Here is a 16,233-nt window from a genome sequence, read left to right as displayed (position 1 = left end):
CATGCCTATTTTTCCTTATTTTTAGAATGAAAGGTTTGCATAAGGTGACATTTACAATGTTTTAAGGTTGAGCATTTCATGAGTGTGTTATCATTAACTTATTAATCCCACCTTTGTGTAAAGGTAATTGAGAATTAAGTTTTGGAATTGAAAGTTAGTTCTGAAATATGTAAAGGAAATTTGAGATACTGATGCCATTTGTTGTGGAGAAATAAAATTCCTAGGTTTGTGGTAGGTGTTCTGATTAATGGTCTATAGTTAATCCTACTGAATAGCTTCTTAAGGATATTTAGTTTACTATTACCATCTTCATAGATAACTTTCATTAGCGATTATTAATTTACAAAAATTTTTTTCAAAGTATTGTCACACTCATTGTCTCATTTTATTCTAATTTATGAAGCATTCATTGACTACAGACACAGAATCCCTATACTTATTTGGTGAACATAGCAAATAGTGAAAATAACATGGCAATATATGAAATACTTCAATAAAGACATAAACAGAGTGCATTTAGAGCAGGAGGAGGAAGATATTTTGGGTGAGCTGTTTGAGATGGCACCTGAGGAGGAAGAGAATGTTTGAAGTTTTAAACAGAACCTTAAACACTGAGTAGAATATCATTTCATGGATATTCACTGGTGGAAGTAGTATGCAGCAGGTGCAGAACACTTCAGATTAAGGGAAGGAGAAAAATCAAAGTATTGAGATTAATCACCAAAAGTACTTAAAATACAGATTTTAAGTATGTTGGGTCTGGATTTAAACATTTGAAGGCAGTAGCAGGGCATTGAAGGTTAATTGGTTGATTGATTTGCTTGGCTTTTTTTTTTCTTTCAGTTTTATTGAGATAGTTTATATATAGCATTATATAAATTTAAGGTGTACAACATAATGATTTGACTTATATACATCATGAAATGATTATCACAATACATTAAGTGAACACCCATCATCGCATGTCAAAACATTAAAAAAATTTTTAAACTTTTCCATGTGATGAGAATTCTTAGGATTTACTCTCAACTTTCATTTATAACCTATAGCACTGTTTATTATATATATCATGTTGTACATTATGTCCCTAATATTTATCTTACAACTATAAGTTTGTATTTTTTTATTACTGTCATCTCATTCCTCCTTCCCTCACCCTTGCCTCTGATAACCCAAAATCTGATTTCTTTCTCTGTGAGTTTGTTTTTGAAGCATAATTAACCCACAACACTATTAGTTCCTGTTACACAACATGATATATTTCTATACATTTCAGAGTGTTCACCTTGATACTTTTAGTTGTCACCATGAAAAGATATAGGCTGTATTCCCCACACTGTACAGTTCATGCCTATGAGTTATTTATTTTATAACTGAAAATTTGTATCTCTTAATCTCCCTCACCTACTTCTTTCCTCTCCCTCCTCCCCTGTCCTCTCTGACAACCTTCTTCTCTCGGTATCAGTGACTTTGTTACCATTTGGTTATGTTTGTTGATTAGTTTTGGTTTTCATATTCCACAGTTAAGTGAAATCATGCCATGTTTGTCATTCCCTATCTGGCATATCTCATTTAGCATAACTCCTTCCAGGTCCATCCATGTTGCTGCAAATGGGAAGACTTCATTCTTTTTTTCATGGCTTAGTAATGTTCCCATGTATTTATGTGTGTGAGACATCTTTATCCTATCCTCTATCAGTGGACTCTTGGCTTGCTTCTACATTTTGACTGTTGTAAGATATACAGTAATGCTGCAAAGAATGTAGGGGTGCATGCACATTTCCTTTTGGATAATGATGTTTTTGTTTTCTTCAAATAAATACTCAGGAACAAAATTGCTGGGTCATTTGGTAGTTATATGTTTACCTTTTTGAGGAACTGTCATACTGTTTTCCATAGTGGCTGCACCAATTTACATTCCCACCAGCAGTGCACAAGGGTTCCCTTTTTTCCACAAGTTCTTATTTCTTGCCAGTTTGATTATAGCTATTCTGTCAGATGTGAGATGATACCTCATTGTGGTTTTAATTTGCATTACCCTGATGATTAGTGATGTTGAGCATCTTTTCATGAGCATCTCTAATGGCCATGTGTATGTCGTCTTTGGAAAAATGTCTACTCAGCTCCTCTTCCATTTTTTAGTTATGTTTTTTGTTTGTTTGTTTTGATATCAAGTTGTACGTTCTTTAGTCACTAAGTTGTGTCTGACTCTGAGACCCCGTGGACTCGCGTGTAGTTCATCTCACTTGCATGTAGTTTGCTGGGCTCCTCTGTCCATAGCATTTCCCAGGCAAGAATACTGGAGTTGGTTGCCATTTCTTTCTCCAGGGGATCTTCCTGACCTAGGGATAGAATCTGCATCTCCTGCTTGGCAGGAGGATTCTTCATCATTTGCAGATATCTTTCACCATTCAGTAGGTGATCTTTAAGTTTTGTTAATAGTTTCCTTCACTAAGCAAAACCCTTTCAGTTTGATGTAGTCCCATTTTTTAAAATTTTTGCTTTTATTTCCCTTGCCTGAAGAGACAGGTCTGAAAAGATATTACTAAGACCAGTGTTAAAGACTTCATTGCCTGTGTTTTATTCTGGCAGTTTTATGGTTTCATACCTTACATTTAAGTCTTTAATACATTTTGAGTTTATTTTTGTGCATAGTGCAAGAAAGTAGTCTGGTTTGATTCTTCTACATATAGCTGTCCAGTTTTCCCAACACCATTTGTTGAGGAGACTGTCTTTCCCTCATTGTATATTCTTGCCTCTTTTGTTGTAGATTAATTAATTGCCAGTATAAGTGTGGGTCCATTTCTGAACTCTCTTCTGTTCCATTGATCTGTGCCCTTCATGCTGTTTTGATGACTGTAGCTTTGTAGTATAGTTTTGAATCGGAGTGTGTAAGATTGTTTTAGTTATTTGGGGTCTTCTGTGTATCCATATGGCTCACATGGTAAAGGATCTGCCTGCCATGCAGGAAACCTGGGTTCTCTCCCTGAGTTGGGAAGATCCAAGGGCATGGCAACGCACTCCAGTATTCTTGCCTGGAGAATCTCATGGTCAGAAGAACCTGGCAGGCTACAGTCATGTCAGTTGTGTCTGACTCTTTGCAACCCCATGGACTATACAGTCCACGGAATTCTCCAGGCCAGAATACTGGAGTGGGTAGCTTTCCCTTCTCCAGGGGATCTTCCCAACCCAGGGGTCAAACCCAGGTCTCTCCCACATTACAGGCAGATTCTTTACCAGCTGAGCCACAAGGGAAGCCCTCACTTTACCAGGTAGGAAATAGCTAAAAGTGAAGTGAAAGTGTTATTCGCTCAGTCGTGTCTGACTCTTTGCCTGCCAGTCTTCTCTGTCCATGGAATCCTCTAGGCAAGACTACTGGAGTGGATTGCCATTCCCTTCTCCAGTGACTTCCCTGGTGGCTCAGTTGGTAAAGAATCTGCCTGCAATGTGGGAGACCTGGGTTTGATCCTTGGGTCAGGAAGATCCACTTGAGAAGGAAATGGCAACCCACTTCAGTATTCTTGCCTGGAAAATCCCATGGATGGAGAAGCCTGGTAGGCTACAGTCCATGGGGTCACGAAGAGTCGGACATGACTGCGCGGCTTCACTTTCACTTTAATGAAGATAATGGTGACCTCCCTCAAAAGATCCCATGCATGTACTGCTACACTCAGCGCCCCCAACCCTGCAGCAGGCCACCACCTACCCACGCCTCTGCTGGAGACTCCCAGACACCCACAGGGAAGTCCAGGACAGTGTCTTGTGGGGTCACTACTCCTTTCTCCTGGGTCCTTTCCTGTTGTTCAAGCTGGATTTAGAAAAGGCAGAGGAACCAGAGATCAAATTGCCAGCATCCACTGAATCAAAAAAGCACGAGAGTTCCAGAAAAACATCTATTTCTGCTTTATTGACTACGCCAAAGCCTTTGACTGTGTGGATCACAATAAACTGAAAAATTCTGAAAGAGATAAGAATACCAGACCACCTGACCTGCCTCTTCAGAAATCTGTATGCAGGTCAGGAAGCAAGAGTTAGAACTGGACATGGAACAACAGACTGGTTCCAAATAGGAAAAGGAGTACGTCAAGGCTGTATATTGTCATCCTGCTTATTTAACTTACATGCAGAGTACATCATGAGAAATGCTGGGCTGGAGGAAGCACAAGCTGGAATCAAGATTGCTGGGAGAAATATCAATAACCTCATATATGCAGATGACACCACCCTTATGTCAGAAAGTGAAGAAGAACTAAAGAGCCTCTTGATGAAAGTGAAAGAGAATGAAAAAGTTGACTTAAAGCTCAACTTTCAGAAAACAAAGTTCATGGCATCCAATTCATCACTTCATGGCAAATAGCTGGAGAAACAGTGGCAGACTTTATTTTCTTGGGCTCCAAAATTACTGCCAATGGTGACTGGAGCCACGAAATTAAAAGACACTTACTCCTTGGAAGAAAAGTTATGACCAACCTAGACAGCATATTAAAAAGCAGAGACGTTACTTTGCCAACAACGGTTTGTCTAGTCAAGGCTGTGGTTTTTCCAGTTGTCATGTAGGGATGTGAGATTTGGACTATAAAGACAGCTGAGTGCTGAAGAATTGATGGTTTTGAACTGTGGTGTTAGAGAAGACTCTTGAGAGTCTCCTGGACAACAAGGAGATCCAACCAGTCCATTCTAAACGAGATTAGTCCTGGATGTTCATTGGAAGGACTGATGTTGAAGCTCAAACTCCAATACTGTGGCCATCTGATGCGAAGAGTTGACTCATTTGAAAAGACCCTGATGCTGGGAAAGATTGAAGGCGGGAGAAGGGGATGACACAGGATGAGATGGTTGGATGGCATTCACTGAGTCAATGGACATGAGTTTGAGTAAACTCCGGGAGTTGGTGATGGACAGGGAGGCCTGGTGTGCTGCAGTCCATGTGGTTGCAAAAAGTTGGACACGACTGAGCAACTGAACTGAACTGAGTCAGTTCAAGGAAAACAGCAAGCCCGTCTTCCACAACATTAACCAGTCCAATCTTACTTGGTGTCTTTTAACTGAGCAAAGTCTTCTTAGTGTCTTTCAGTTGAGGCTAACCCACTCAGTGTCTAAAGTGAGTAAAAATCTTCCCAGTATCGTTCAGCTGAGTTTCAAACATAACCTACTCCTCCAAAGAGGAATTTATTACCAAATATCTTGACTCCAAGGAGGGAGACAGACCCAGTTGACCTCTGCTAGTACCAAGACTGGTTCTTCATGGAAATCAGACAAAGGAGAGAAGTCCTGTAAAGGAGTAATCCAAGTCTGTTTGTTGGTCACCGAAACTGCTGTCAGGAAAAAACATGCATACCCTGAAAGTTGAGAATTATGTTTAATTTGGCAGACTTACAGAGGACTTAAGGCAAAGAAACGACCTCAGATAGCTTTGAGGGATTGTTTTGAAGAGGGAAGGGTGGAGTCAGATACATAGAAAGTTTTTGTAAACGAATACTAATTAGTCAGAGCTACTGCTGTTAATTAAAGAAAACCAGACACCTTCAGTTAATGAATTTAACACTTCTCTGTGTTTGGGAAGATGCAAGAGTCTGGGCTTATTCATATTGTTCCTTTGATACGCACCTTAACTGTCCTGTTTTTCTCTGTCCTGAATCCCCTCAGAGTGAACCATTGGGGTGAGGTGGCTGCAGAGGCTGATAGGTTGCAGCCTGTTTTGTCTTAATCCTGAGTTCCCCTCAGGATCCACCATTAGGTGTGGCTGCAGTCGGTAGTGGATGCACCATTCTTCGTTTTCTCATTTGGCTGGTGACATGACATTCTTTGTCTGCAGAGAGAAAATGCATACTTCAGAAGAAAATATTTTAAAGCATTTTAAGGAGATAAAAATATCATCAATATTTTGTGTTGTTTCTTTACATTCTACAATCTTGATTATCAAAAGTATATTTCTCATGTGAAGGATGATATTATAAATCTGTCTTTATCAGATAGAAAATGTTTGCTGAGAAAAGCTTTATCATCTTAGGAAATAAATGTAACAGCAAGTTTTCATTTAATGCTGCAAAAAAGGAGGCTTGGAATGATTTTCCATATTCATACTTGAGAATATCTCTGTAATGTTGTAAGTGGTTTTGGTAGTTCAGCCATACCCTGTCTTTGCTTTGTATCTATACTACACTGAAAATTGTTTTAAAACTCATTTAAAAATAATCATATTTGGGGAAAAAAACATGCTGAGACAAAACTAGTTTCCCTTTTGAATTGGAAAACGGTTTATGCTTTCTTTGAAGAAATTTGTGCTCAGGTTTAATTGATTATGATTATACCTTTGATTTGTTTTGGAGATATATTTTACTGTTCTTAGGCAAATTCATAGGTTAGTACAGAAATAGGTTGTAGGCATGAATTAATGGGTATTTCTTGACAATTTTTGCATAAGTCTGTGCAGGAGGGATGGGAGGAGATTGAGTAATCACTTCTTTCCCTGTTCCCCTCTCAATCAAAATAACTACCCCTTGTGGGGAAGCTACCTGTATTTTTGGTGGGAATGTAGATCTGTGCAGCCACTGTGGAAGGCGGCATGGAGGTTCATCAAAACCTAAGGGCAGAGTTGCCATGTTGTGCTGTGCTTAGTCGCTCAGTTGTGTCCGCCTCTTTGTGACCCCATGGACATATGGGAGCCCGCCAGGCTCCTCTCTCCATGGGGATTCTCTAGGCAAGAATGCTGGAGTGAGTTGCCATGCCTCTCTCCAGTGGATCTTTCCAACCCAGGGATTGAATCAAGGTCTCCCACATTGGAGGCGGACTCTTTACCATCTGAGCCACCAGGAAAGCCCAAGAATACTGAATACCGAAGTTGCCATATGATCCAGCAGTCTGACTCCTGTCATATATCTGGACAAAGCTATAATTCCAAAAGATACATGCACCCCTGTGTTCATTATTCACAATAGCCAAGACTTAGAAACAGTCTAAATTTCCATCAACAGATAAATGAATAGAGAAGATGTGATACATGTATACTATGGAATACTGTTCAGCCATAAAAAGAATGAAATAATGCCCTTCATAGCAGCATGAATGGAACTAGAGATTATCATACTAATGAGTCAAAAAGAGAGAGACAAACATGATATCATTTATATGTGGAATCTAATATATGACCCAAGTTAATCTATCTAAAACAGATACAGACTCACAGAAATAGAGACCAGACTTGTGGTTGCCAAGAGGGAGAGAGGTAGAGGAGGGATGAAATGGCAGTTTGGGATTAGCAGGTGCAAGCTATTAATATAGAATGGATAAACAACAAGGTCCTACTATATGGCACAGGGAACTATATTCAATATCTTTGTGGTAAACCATGATGGAAAAGAATATAAAAAGAGTGCACTGTATGTATAACTGAATTGTTTAGCAGAAATGAATACAGCTTTGTAAATGTTGTAAACTGTGAAAGTGAAAGTTGCTCAGTCGTGTCTGACTCCTTGCAATCCCATGGACTGTAGCCTGCCAGGCACCTCTGTCCATGGAATTCTCTAGATAAGAATACTGGAGTAGGTAGCCATTCCCTTCTCCAGGGGATCTTCCCAACCCAGGGATCGAACCCAGGTTTCCCGCATTGCAGGTGGATTCTTTACCATCTGAGGCACCAGGGAAGCTATAAACTGTACTTCAATGAAAAAAATAACTTCTCTATTTACCTAATTTTATACAAAAGAGATTATTTAAATATTGAATCAAAAACTAAAATAATCTACTTTCATTGTATTTTTCATCTTGTTTAATTAGAGCTATTTGAAGATACATATTTATTTTCTGATACTGATCATTCTTTTGGTTTCATTTTCTAATTCTAGTATAAATTTCGGAGAAGGCAATGGCACCCACTCCAGTACTCTTGCCTAGAAAATCCCATGGGTGGAGGAGCCTGAAAGGCTGCAGTCCACGGGGTCGCTGAGGGTCGGACACGACTGAGCGACTTCACTTTGACTTTTCACTTTCATGCATTGGAGAAGGAAATGGCAGCCCACTCCAGTGTTCTTGCCTGGAGAATCCCAGGGATGGGGGAGCCTGGTGGGCTACTGTCTATGGGGTCGCACAGAGTCGGACACAACTGAAGTGACTTAGCAGCAGCAGCAGCATAAATTGAATTACAATAATAAGCTGATCATTAGAAACGTAACAATGGCATATCAGGTGACAGTAATCATACTATTTAAATTCATATCAGGTAATTCCTCTGTTTTCTCATGCAGTGGAGCATGTTGAAGAATGAAAAGAGACAGGCTTCATTTCATGAAGGAAACATTGTATAGTATATGCCAGTCATAGTGCTAAATGCAAGAACATAATTACTGTACACATGGAACTTGTAATTTGTGTGCCAGTTTTTGAAAATTAATAAACTTTTATCCTGTTTTTTTTTCTAGCCTAATTCTGGTGAACTGGATCCATTATATGTAGTAGAAGTACTTCTGCGCTGTAGCAAAGAGAGCTTGAAAAATTCAGCTACTGAGGCTGCAAAGCCAGCTAAACCTGATGAGAAAGGAGAGATGCAGGTTTGTACTTTACTTCATTTCTAGATTTCAGATATTTATAATCACTGGATTTCCTGAATGTAATTAGAATAAACACTCTCATGATTTCTAAATTGGAAGTTTTCAAGGTTTCTTAAAGCCATCTAAAACCAGTAGGATGATTAATCCCTTTATCAAATTATGGCAGGATAATTAGTGACATAGTGAAGGATAAAGAGAATTTAATAATGAAGCTGGAATTTACCTGGGCTAAAAAGATGTTTATCATTAATTTGTGATTGTTTCATTTTACACTTTATTTCATCTATACTCTTTTTTTTTTGCATTCCTATGAAAATAATGACTGAAAATAGCCAGTCTTTTGAAAATAAGTTCTAAGTTTCCTTAAAATAATTTAATTTACATGTCCTTTTAATTAAGTGCAAAGCGTTCAGTTTGCCGCATTAGAAACCCATATTGAATGTCTCCTATTTTATTTTAAAATAAATAATATAGAGTAATTGTAAGTAAACCTAATTGAGGACTTTTCAAGTATCTTTTTGTAGACCAACATACTGAAATTTTGTTATTTTTAAACATTGCTTTAAGTATGTGGTACATTGGCTAGGTCTTTGAAGAAAGGTCATTGTAATGATACTTGTCATAATAGGCATTGGTTTGTGGAAAGTAAAATTGGCCACTGCAATAGTCTGCTGCTTTGGATCAATGAAATGAATGTGAGACTCAGAGTTGAGAGTATTAGAAAGGCTATATTGTTAAACATTTCAAAATAGTCATTTAAAGGCCTAGTGTTATCTATAATTTTGAATACCAGCTAGGTTTTGGTCTTTGTTCCTCACTCGTACTTGTTCTCTAGAATTCCACCACCATTGAAACTTACATGATTTAGTTTTCCCTAACATTTATCAATTGACTGCTTGCCTAAAATTAGGCTAAAATTCTCCCAATCTAGCGTATATTCATTGTAGCCAAAGGAATCTTTTAAGTTGCTGCAACTTGGAATGGCAAATATATGGCATACATCCCAACATTCTCCTTCTCTCCTGGCATACATTGATAATAATTCATGGCTCCCTTTTACATTCGAAGCTTAGACTCTTTCTAAGAAAATGATCTGATGAGTAGTTCATTGGAGTTAGTATTTTAGGTGAAAACTTTGTTGTCTACCGTGTTCTAGGCCCAGATTTTATTAAGCATGCACATGTGTGCCTGTTTTACTTAAAGAGAAACTTTGCAGCTCTTAATAATACGATTTCATTCGGTTCAGTTGACAGTCTCTACAGAAAAGCCTTCACTGAACCCTGGGCAAACTGAGTGTCTTTCCTCTGCTGAAAAAACATTTTCTATTCAGTTTACTTTAGCATGTCTTACTAAGGAAATTAAGGTGGACACGCGTAAGCATGAATTGCATCAGTACACGTAGTCTCTGATTTTAAGAGGTTTAGAGATACGGAGGGAGCATTTTGTGCTCAAAGAGGTGACTTATCGAAGCTGTGTGCATGTTGTAAGCTTATAAAAGAAGTAATGAAATTTAGGCAAATTTTTAGGAATGTTAGAACTTTTTAAAGATACATCTGCATTCCAAGATATGGAAGCAGCATGTGCAGAGCACAGAATAGCCCTCTTTAAAAATAACTCCTAGTTTTTCTGTCTGATGTGGTTGAATGACAAAGGCATAGAATGAAACAGGAAGGAAAAGTATACCTTAAGAAGTGGAATACATATATAATATTATTTGCTTTTGCAAATTATTATTTTCAGTAGGACTCCTGGATATAGACAAACAATGCCATAGGCAGTTTGTAAGGAAATCTCATCTCTCAACTACAGTGATTGTGTAGCACTATTTAGGGTTGGTTTGAATCTATTTCCTTTACATGAAATATGAGGAGGAAATGGGATTTCCATAGTTAGCTTTCCCTTCTCTAATTTTAAGTGTATGTAATGCCAAATTTAACTTTTCATCAGCATTTGTGTAAGACTTTGTAAAGTGGCTATTTCTTTTGCCTGTGAAATAAATCTTGAATTTATTTTTCCAGAAAAAATAAGATGCCTTAGAATATAGCTAGCTTTGGATGGTAGTTGATTAGTAGAGGTTAACACTTTGAACAGTGTATTCTAAAAATTACTTTTATCACTATTGCTTTGCCAGCTTCAGTGTGATGATGAGGGAAGGGTATTCTTGTCAGGAGAATGCATGGAGGAAAGTTTGAAAATAGTTGGTTTTCAAGATTATGTCTAACAGAGTCACTCTGGCCCGTCCAGAGATTACGTGACTGTTTCATGGCCATCCACAAATAGCTTTTCCTTCGTTTGTAGTGCTGTAGTACTTTTAGATATGCAAAAAGGACCAATTACTGAGGATGCGAAAACGAATGAAGAACGGATTCTATTGAGGGAATCACTTGTTTTTATGTACCATTTGTTAGCCTGTTTCTTAAAGATTTGAATTTGTTTTTACGTTTTAAGTATAGTTCTAGGGACTTCCCTGATAGTCCACCAGGGACTGAGACTCTGGGCTTCCAGTACAGGGGGCCCGTGTTCGATGCCTGGTCAGGAAACTGGATCCTACATGCTGTGACTAAGAGCTGGTGCAGCCAAATAAATAAATATATTTAAAACAAAATAATAGTTTCTATTAAGGTAGAAGCTTCCACAATGGTTACTATCCACTTATTATACCTGTCACATAATGTAAATGCAGTTTTCTTATAAGGATTCAAACTAAATTTAAGAAACGGCAGAATTTGAAAATGTGCAGTGTTAATTGTTATATGTATATAACTTTTCTGTTGGTAGGTTGTTCCAGTTTTGGTGCATCTCCTGTCTGCTATCAGCAGTGTTAGACTTTACATCCCTAAAGACCTACGACCACTGGACAATAGACAGAGTGTTCTAAAATCAATACAGGTATACACATTAATTTTATAAATTAAATATAAATAGATTGTATAACAAGGCAATTGATATGCTTTTAAATACATTGCTTTCTTTCAGAAAAACTATAAACACTGCCAATAGTGGCAGTTATTTTTAACAAACATAGTGGCAGCAGATCTATATGTAGATTGCACTCTCTTTGAATCTACCAACAAGTTAGTCTAAAGGAGGGCTCACGAAGTAAAACGTGACCACTGCTGTATGTTAAATACATTTGCTTTACTGGTTATGAATGAAAGTAACTATAGAGTGTATTAAAAGTTTTTATATATAAAATCATGTGCCTGGATTTTATATATAAAATCATGTGATTAATACATGGATAAAATAGTCTTATGGAAAATTATTAGTTGGTTAGTAAATAAATATTTGAAGAGCATTTACTATGTAGCAAAAGCCATATACTAAAATCTGAGAAAACTGGATGCTTTTCGTGTAGAGTAGGAATTTTTAAGCTGTGGTCCATATGTGGGCTTCTTAAAATGAATAATTCTCTTAACAATTTTACAAAAAGTTTTGTGGGTAACCTTTTTTTTTTTTAATTTCTAACTGACCAAATCCTATCTTACGTTTAAGGCCTATCTAAGACCCTGAAAGTCTTCCAATGGGATATCAGACTGTAATAACCTATCTCTTCTCTGATTTCACATGTTCATTATATTTAATATTTAAGTCATGTTAGGGGAAAAAAATGTAGCAATGGGGATCTGGATCCCTTAAAAAGTTTGTCTTTTTAAGTCTTTCAACTCAGTACCACGCTCCCTAAGAATCAGCCCAAAGAAGTAATCAGAAAATTGAAAAAAATTTACACTTGAGATGTTCAATTCAGATTCTTTATAATGGCAAGAAGTTACAGCAGTAAATGTACAGTAATGGGGTTTATCAATAAGTTGTGCCACATCCAGAACTTAACTAAACTCTAAATATTAGAATTATTGTGCATAGGAAAAACATAAAAGGAAATACTGGTTTAGTTTAGTCTTAACTAATATTATCTGTGAGGTGAAAAATGAATTTTAAATATTTTGTTTCAGGAAGTTCAGAAACGTTTTCCTGATGGTGTTCCCTTATTAGACCCTATTGATGACATGGGCATTCAGGATCAAGGACTGAAAAAAGTTATCCAGAAAGTAGAGGCCTTTGAGCATCGAATGTATTCTCATCCTCTTCACAATGATCCAAATTTGGAAACTGTGTATACACTTTGTGAAAAAAAAGCACAGGTATGGCAGAAACATTTTTATCATAGAATTCTATGTATTTCACTATATGAGAGAGTATATATATTTTTTCATTTTATTTTTCTATTGGTTTCATCAGCTAAAGCAGGAAGATGTGTAGCTATCAATTCTTACCAGCAAAAAAAAGTTGATCACTCTAATTGAGATATCATTCAAATAGCATAACATTCATCCCTTTAAAGCATACCATTTAGTGGTTGTTAGTGTATTCACAGTATGGTCTGCAACTAGAACCACTATCTAACTGCAGAACATTCTCATCACCCACAAAAGAAACCTCATCCCTATTAGCAGTCACTCCCCATTTCCCTACCCTCCAGTCCCTGGCAGCTGCAGATCTCATTTTTGCCTTACGGATTTGCCTGTTGTGCACCTTTCATGTAAATAATACAATATGTGGCCTCTGTGTTTGCCTTCTTAGTTAACGTCTTCAAGATTCATCCATATTGTAGCATGAATTTGTATTTTATTCCTTTTTATAGCTGAAAAATATTACCTTATATATGTGTTATACCACATTCTGTTTACCATTCATCAGCTGATGAACATTTGGAGTTTTTCCATTTCTTGGCTGTTATGAATAATACTGCTATGAACATTTGTGTACAATTTTTGTGTGGACATATGTTTTCATTTCCCTTAGATGGAATTGGGTTGAATTGCTGGGTCATAGAGGAACTCTGTGTTTAACTTTTTGAGAAACTGCCAAATTGTGTTCCAAAGTGGCTGCACCATTTTATATTCTCGGCAGCTTATTAAAGTTCCAGTTTCTCCACATCCTCCCCAACATTTGTTATTGTCTGCATTTTTAATTATAGCTGGTCTAGTGGTATAAAGTAGTAGTTCACCTTTTTAGGGTAACTAGCTGTGTTCTCTAACCAGTTAAAGCATTCTTATAAGCCATTCTGAATAATGAATTTAGAAAAAGCTTGTTGAAGTGAACACATTTCTTTCTACTATCCACTTCTCTTCAACTAGAATCTCTTGTATATCCAAATATCATTTTCTCCTTGAAGTTTATCATTCTTTGCTTGTATGCTTTTTCAGCTTTTATCACATGCCACTCTTACTGTGTTTGTCTTTCTGTCTCACAAACTAGATTTTAAGCTCCTTAGGTTCAGGTGTTTCATTTTAGCTCACTTATACTCTTTCATATCTCCCATAATGATCTATTTTTATAAAGTAGATGCCTGGTATTTATTCAATAAATAATATGAGTAGAAACTTATTTGCCTAATAAAGTAATGTATTCAGCTCATAGTTTTAACAGCACTGCCCCTTCCTAGCTTTTTGTGAACTAACACAATGTGGCCCTGTGCCGTGTTGGGCACAGCAAGTATGTTCTCAGTGAACATGTAGTATATATACTATGCTGTGGCCCACCATGAAGGTTTCTTCTCAAAATGAGGAAACTGAGACATTAAAAGCTTGAGTATGCTCAGAGTGTGCTAGTATGATCCTGCTGCTGCTGCTGCTAAGTCACTTCAGTCATGTCCGACTCTGTGCGACCCCATAGACGGCAGCCCACCAGGCTCCCCTGTCCCTGGGATTCTCCAGGCAAGAACACTGGAGTGGGTTGCCATTTCCTTCTCCAATGCATGAAAGTGAAAAGTCAAAGTGAAGTTGCTCAGTCGTGTCTGACCCTCAGCGACCCCATGGACTGCAGCCTACTAGGCTCCTCCATCCATGGGGTTTTCCAGGCAAGAGTACTGGAGTGGGGTGCCATCGCCTTCTCTGAGTATGATCCTAGCCTGCCCATCTCTCACCAGGACCTTGCAGCTCCCTCCCTGCTTCCAGTTACTCCCTACACCAGAGAATCAACTTTTAATAGTTTCAACACAAGAACAAAGAGACCTGAGTTTGGTTGAGTGATAAGTGGAGAGTATCCATGGATAACGTGACTTGAAGCCCCAGAGAAAGGGATTATCTGAGCTACTCAAATATAACAAAAAGGCCCTAGCGTCTGGCTAAAAGTCTGGCTAAATGAACTTGTTATAAAGACTGCAATACATGCGAAAAGTGCTTATGCAGGAGCATTAAGCTCTAGAAGTAAGACCTGAAGTGGATGTGGGCTGTGCTTTTACTTTTGCTAAGTAGTGTCATACACCAGAAAAGACTGAAAGGAAAACCATAACTTGTTGTGAGATTATAGTAGGTATCTCTCCTGTTCCCCCTTACTTATACTGCAAGAAAACTATGAAGAGTTAACAATTTTATGATGTTCTAGAGAGTGCAAGATAAACTTAACATTCCTTAGCCCTGCCTAGGAAGCCCTTCAGAATCTGACTGCTCAACTGTCAACATTTTAAGTCCTCATACCCTCTGACCCAGCTTTCTACAAAGTGAGGCAATATGAGGATGTTCTTGTAGCATTGTTTGAAAAAGCAAATGAATATAAACCACGTCTGAGTTCATCAGTAGAAAGTTAGATACATGAATTATGAATATCCACACAATGTACCCATTAAAGGTCAAATGACCTTTTGGGTCAATGACCCATTAAGGGTCAAAATGACCCTTAAAAAGAATGAGGTAACTGTATATGTACTTTTTGGAAAAGAAATCCTGATTGTATTAAGTGGGAAAGGAAGCTGATCACACTTTTGTGGGGAAAACTGCTGTACCTGTGTATTCATGTATTTACAGACATGGATAATCTATTCTGTGTTCTTTGAAGGTATGTAGAAAAAGATCTAGAACAGCATCATGCAGTATATAATACAAGCTTCTCACAAAATTTAAAATTCTTTAGTACACACTTTTTTTAAAAAATGAAAAACAGGTGAAATTAATTTTAATGAGATTTTTATTTAACTCAGTATATCCAGAATACATTTCAACATGTAATCAGTATAAAAATTACTGAGGTAAAAATCTTAAATAGTAGACTCTCTTCTACCAACCTGTAAGCTTTGTATGCCTCTGGGTATTTAGAACAATCTTCTATGCTAATAACATAGGCACATCTTCAATTAAAGAAACTCTAGAAGATAAATTTTTTTTTTCTGATAGGCCTAATAAACATGCCAGGTGGCATAGAGGTAGCATGCTAGGTAACATATAAAGCATTCCTTCTTATCCTCCTAGCATTGTGACATGTCAGTTCATAGCAATGTAAATAATTGCTAAGAGTTTAAATTCTGGAGTCTGAATCCCATTAATTCCAAGCTTGGGTTTGAATCCCATCTTTTATTACTCTCTATCTCTGTGATCTTGACCAGTTTACTTGGTAATCTCCCTCTGCCTCAGTTTTCTCATCTGTAAAATGCACATTTATGTCTGCTGTAAGAATTAAATAAAATAATGTAAAGCACTTGAAGAATCAGGATTCATAGTTAGCTGTCAGTAAATGTCAATTACTGACCACCGCTCCTCAGTTGAAGCTTAATAAAGCATCTGCAAAATACCAGAGTCTTTGAATTTCAGCTTCTCAGTTCCTAAACTTTCTGTCAATGTTTTTCTGAACTTCAAGCCTCCACTTTAGGATTCCAGTGTTTTCTTGCTTTGTACTGTCATCTCTGTCACAG

At 37.5% G+C, this 16,233-nt stretch overlaps 1 protein-coding gene across 1 annotated transcript in view; it reads left to right on the top strand.

Moving 5' to 3' along the window:
- The window catches only part of MTREX (Mtr4 exosome RNA helicase), a 94,116-nt gene that overhangs the window by 55,510 nt on the left and 22,373 nt on the right, over positions 1-16,233 (top strand). Inside the window, exons 19-21 of the mRNA XM_055555233.1 lie at positions 8,418-8,546; positions 11,325-11,435; positions 12,500-12,688. Of these exons, the coding sequence (XP_055411208.1) occupies positions 8,418-8,546; positions 11,325-11,435; positions 12,500-12,688 (429 nt within the window). The remainder of the gene's footprint in view (positions 1-8,417; positions 8,547-11,324; positions 11,436-12,499; positions 12,689-16,233) is intronic.

The sequence above is a fragment of the Bubalus kerabau genome, chromosome 18 (assembly GCF_029407905.1).
Source record: "Bubalus kerabau isolate K-KA32 ecotype Philippines breed swamp buffalo chromosome 18, PCC_UOA_SB_1v2, whole genome shotgun sequence".
NCBI lineage: Eukaryota > Metazoa > Chordata > Mammalia > Artiodactyla > Bovidae > Bubalus > Bubalus kerabau.
Note: the sequence above shows the minus strand (reverse complement) of the source record. Positions and strands in the feature narration are given on the sequence as shown.